Genomic DNA, 4,854 nt, shown 5'->3' with positions numbered 1-4,854 from the left:
TACATCACCTTCAGCTACTCTGCAGGCTAAAAGTGCTACTACCTTAGTTTGTGCAAGTATTACTGGGAGTAAGAACTCTACTGGTGTCAAAGCTGTGCACTTAAAGGAGCAAAATACTGTTCTGGCTGCAAAACCTGAAAGCACTGCAGAGCCTCTGTCCAAATGTGCTGGGAATCTACAGTCCCAAATCTCAGCTAATACAGCACTTCCACAGAAGGATACTGCCATGTCTAAGGAAAAGAATCAATCAGTACACCCACAGTCATGCAAAACACTGCAGACACTTGAGAAAGATGACACACAACCAAACACTGTGCCAAATTCATTCACTGTTGTCAGTCATTCTACAGTAAATCAATCTGTTTCAGTGAACAAACGTCACAATAGTGAAGTAGAGTCATTTGATAAAAATAGTAGGCAGGAACCCAGTCATAAACCTGAAGATGTTAGCACAAAAACAAGAAACCCTGAAAAAGGCACTTTAATTAATAACGATGATTTGGAAAATCAACTGAGCACAGCAGAAAAACAAACTATAGCCTTAAAGCAGAGAGACATATCCATTGCAAATAAATGTCACCCAGCAAATGTGCAGTCCGATACCTTCTCAAATACTGCAGCACTTTCTGATGATAGGATTCTAGATAGAAATAACGGCACAGAAGCACTTTCTTCTAAAAGCAGCAATGATAAAATGGAGTCTGTCAGTATACCGGACTATGAAATAAGGGACATAAATATGGACAGATCAATAACAGTAAGCAGAGAGGTTCTTGGTGTGAAGGGGAAAGAACAGGTTTCACAAAAACAGTTTCTTAATACTGTCCTGCAGAGTCCTAGAAAAGATCCCCCACTCTCTGCTGTTCAGACATGTCTTTCGGGTACTTCTGTTAGTACAGAAAAGCCCACAGAGCATGCTCCTACTGACAGAAGGCAAGAGACACTTGCATTCATCACCGCACCTTCAGCAAAAGCAAAACCAAGCACTGCTCAACCAAAAAGTGAGGTGGCATTGATTAGCTGCAGAGAGGTAAAGAAACAAACTGGTTCTGGAGTGAGGTGGACAGCACAAGATAATGATGCTTTACCTTTATCCACCAGCAGTAGGAGAAGTGAGCCACAGACTCACATATCCAGTGATGCTTCTAAACATGGGAACACTGATAGCTCCTCCCTGATTCACAAGAAGGAACAAATGGAGTGCAAGGGAAAAGATACTGGTCAAGTGTTGTCTCCTACCATTAAGAAACAAATGGCAGGCAAAGATTTTTCAAAAACAGTAACTACTCCAGACATCAACAATTCCAGTTCACCTTCAGAGAAGGAGTCAGGACGACAGAAGAGAACTAAAGAAGTTTCGCAACTTAGTCCTCAGAAGAAATTGTAATTAACAGTGCCTGATAGTAGTAACTGGGATACTGGGAGACATCGCCTTGCTGAATTCTGCTGCCATATCATTTCTCTTGTCGTTTACTAACATTGTGTGGTATTGTTTGCAAGGATATAGGGTATTCATGCCCTTAATGAGTTGTTCTGTAACAAGTTATGTGGTATGCCTTTGTATGATAACTGGTAAACCTGTTATCATATAGTGCTGCTGTTAAGTCTGCAGTGTTCCTTAGGGTGTCATTTCACATTTGAGAAAAAGTAAACACTGAGCCCTTCAAAAAAAAGTAAACATTTAGCCCAACAAGTTACTGCTTACTCATCCACTAAATATCGTTTTTCCCCACTGATAACCTACTGAACAACTATGAGCTCTAGTCCTGCTAGTGGTCAATGAGTAGAATGTCCCCCTTGCTGTATTTTTTTCCTGTATTTGCATTTTAATATCTCTGTTGATGTCACCAGCCTACATGGTTATAGTATACAATATTTTCCTTCTGGCTACATAATTTTCTTTAGAGTCTGTTCCATCAAAGGGAGATCTGAGTAGGGGGAGACGAACTGTTTAGAAAAGGGTGCGTAGTGCTCGCATACAAATCATACTTATTGTTAGGATAGTTCAATCACCATTTTAAAAGTAATAAAAGTAATCTTTCTAGTGATTTGAGCAGATGCAGAAACAATTTTCTTTTCAAGAAAAGCCAGCGTAAGAGAATCCAAAACAAAGAATAGCTATCACTAAAGAAATTATATGTATAGCTCAGACTGTTGGTGCAAACACAGCCATGTTTAGTGGCAGCGGCAGACAGTTTCCATTTGCCAGTTTGAATCTTTTTGTCACATCCTGTGTATTGTATGGCCACTTTTTGTTCAAGTTAGGGTGCATTTAAATACACTGTAGTGCTTTAAGAGCTTTACTGATCATGAAAGGAGTTTTTGTAACTTAAAAAAATAAGTTGTATCTTTTCTGTAAATATGTATTTATGTAATATGTTCAGTGTGAATGTATGATACTTTGCTGCTGACGTAATTGTTTACTGCATTTCTGGAAAACTACTTTAACTTCTGTCAGCCACATGGTTTTTATTTTGGTCAGCTACAGAGGTATAAAGCAGAAACACAACAAATTTATACTTGGCCAGTGACTTAAGCTGTGTTAAAAATAAAGCACTGCACAATTTTAATCATGTTAAAACAAAAAGGCTCAAAGGAAATATGCGTGTATGTATATTTTGGCCAAGACCATTTTCACACAATTTTGAGTTTAGGCCTGCTTACTAGAATATTCACTTAAAACTCAAAGCCCCCAAATAAAATGTATGACGTGTGCATTGTCACATTTCCCATGTAACTAATTCCTTATATCTTAACTAGGGATGAAGGAAGTTTAAGATTCTTTCTATAAACATATATATATCTATCTAAAGTGGGTTTATGTATGACTGAACATGTGACATATTGTTTGTAGTTCAAGTTCATACCTATCTTTACCTTCTAAAAGAATTCTCTGAGACACTAAGAAACGTTTAGTATCAGCAATGTTTTCTTTCCTGACTCCATTGTAATTTGAAAAACATGGAACAGTTTTTAAAATATTTATAATTGCAGCTTTTATCATTCTCTACAGTCTGTCCATTTTTACCAGCATTTAAAAGGGAGATTAAATATTGGAAAATATATCACTTACATGCATTAGATTATATTTGAACACTTAGCTGGGGCCTTATGTTGTAGATGTAAAACTTGCTGCTTTTAGCAAGTTACAGGATTTGCATTCCTTATGACTGCATTGAGTAGCTCTGTACATTTCATAAAGCTTTTATTTGTATGACGAAAAGAATTGTAAATATTGTAAAAAGAAAAAAAAATGTTGTGTTTTGTAGTAAAGAACATATTGGAACTATTTGGTGCTTGAATGTGATTGGCAAGTATTTCAATTTTGTATATTGTAAAACATAAAAGATTTATTGTTTGATAGTTTTCTCATGTCTTATGTTTTCAAAAAAATAAAATGCATTATGTTGCACGTCTGAAAGGCACTGTAGTATACATGGAGATTGTTTAAACTGGGACATATTTAGGGATGTCATGCATTCTCTAAAAACGTTATCTAACAGTGTGCAGTATGTTTATTTACTTGATCTGTTTGTATACAATGCTTTATTAAATCACCATGTAAAGTTACTAGAAATATACTGTGTAGTTCTGTTGTTGAAAAATGTAACTGTATCTGGTGATTAAGCTAGATGTTATTGCAGCATGTTCATGCATCCACAAGACAGTGAAAACATTAAAAAGAGCTGCATTTAGTTTCATAAAGGCACAAGGACAATATAACAGTGTTAGCTGTTTTGTCACATACTGGCACTCTTGGATTTCATGACATTCCTGTTTAGGAGGTACATAACGTAAAGCCTTTTTTTTTTAATTTGGAAAAAAAAAATGTCGAGTTTACTTCTTTAAGACACATTTTACTATTTTGTTTACAAATGCATTGCAGATGTATATTTTGTATATTGTATTACAACTTCTTTTGCCAAATCTCTGATTTGCATTTTTTTTTCAAAAGCCTGACTAGTACATGTTGCTTGTATTCACATACAGTTGTAATTATTTGTAGTTTATTCCTGTCAACCAGTTGTTGAGTAGAAACTGTTTCCGACAGTGTACTTGTCCAGTTAATGTACAAATATATGTCCAGATGTGCTCTTCTTTACTGTTTCGTACTACCTATATTATTGGTGTATTGACATAAAAATTACTGTTTGTTAGGATACGTGCAATAAAAAGTATTTTGCAAGGTTTCCTTTGCTATGGGACTTTTCATTGATGTTACACTTGTTACATTGAATAAATAGGTATCCTTTTTTTTTGTTTGTTTACTTATACTTTTTTTAACATGTAATGTAGACATGGGGACTTTACCTCAAACAGCAGACCTGTCACCAGTGGTGTTCCACAGGGGTCAGTGCTGGGCCCCCTGGTGTTTGGAATATACTTCTCAGAAGTTCAGGCCAAAATAGAGGGGCTGTGGCTGACTAAGTTTGCTGATGACTGCAAATTAGGTGCAGTCATTGAATCCCCAAACAATGTTAATATACTTCAAGAGGGACTTACACAAACCAGTGATTAGCCATGGACTCAAACTCATTGCTAAAAAATGCATCATCATCCCCTTCAGTAAAAACATTATCCCTGCAGACTGTCATATAAATAATATCAAAAGTAACAACTCAGTAGTGAGAAACTTGGGAATGCAAGTTGACTGTAGCCTAAACTTTGACCACCATGTGTTTACTATGGTAAGGAAGGCATTCTACACTGCACACCTCATTAGCAAAGGCGTTGCCTTGAGAGCGAAAGAGGTCATAACACCCTTGTACTCGACCCTCATCAGGCCAATCACAATGCTCCCTTTGGTAGGTAAGTTACCAGGCACCTACAGCAACTTGAGAAACCTCAAAGATT

General features: G+C 36.5%; 1 protein-coding gene across 1 annotated transcript in view; it reads left to right on the top strand.

Annotated features, from left to right (window-relative positions):
- LOC122795920 (microtubule-associated serine/threonine-protein kinase 4-like) overlaps window positions 1–4,190 on the top strand; it is an 809,687-nt gene extending 805,497 nt beyond the window's left edge. Inside the window, exon 26 of the mRNA XM_044064403.1 lies at window positions 3–4,190. Within this exon, the coding sequence (XP_043920338.1) occupies window positions 3–1,387 (1,385 nt within the window). The 3' untranslated portion in view covers window positions 1,388–4,190. The remainder of the gene's footprint in view (window positions 1–2) is intronic.
- The last annotated feature ends 664 nt before the right edge of the window (window positions 4,191–4,854 follow it).

This window comes from Protopterus annectens, chromosome 2.part2 (assembly GCF_019279795.1).
Source record: "Protopterus annectens isolate FY-2018-M chromosome 2.part2, PAN1.0, whole genome shotgun sequence".
Lineage (NCBI taxonomy): Eukaryota > Metazoa > Chordata > Ceratodontiformes > Protopteridae > Protopterus > Protopterus annectens.
The sequence above is the reverse complement of the archived record's forward strand: the minus strand, read 5'-3'. Positions and strand labels throughout refer to the sequence as shown.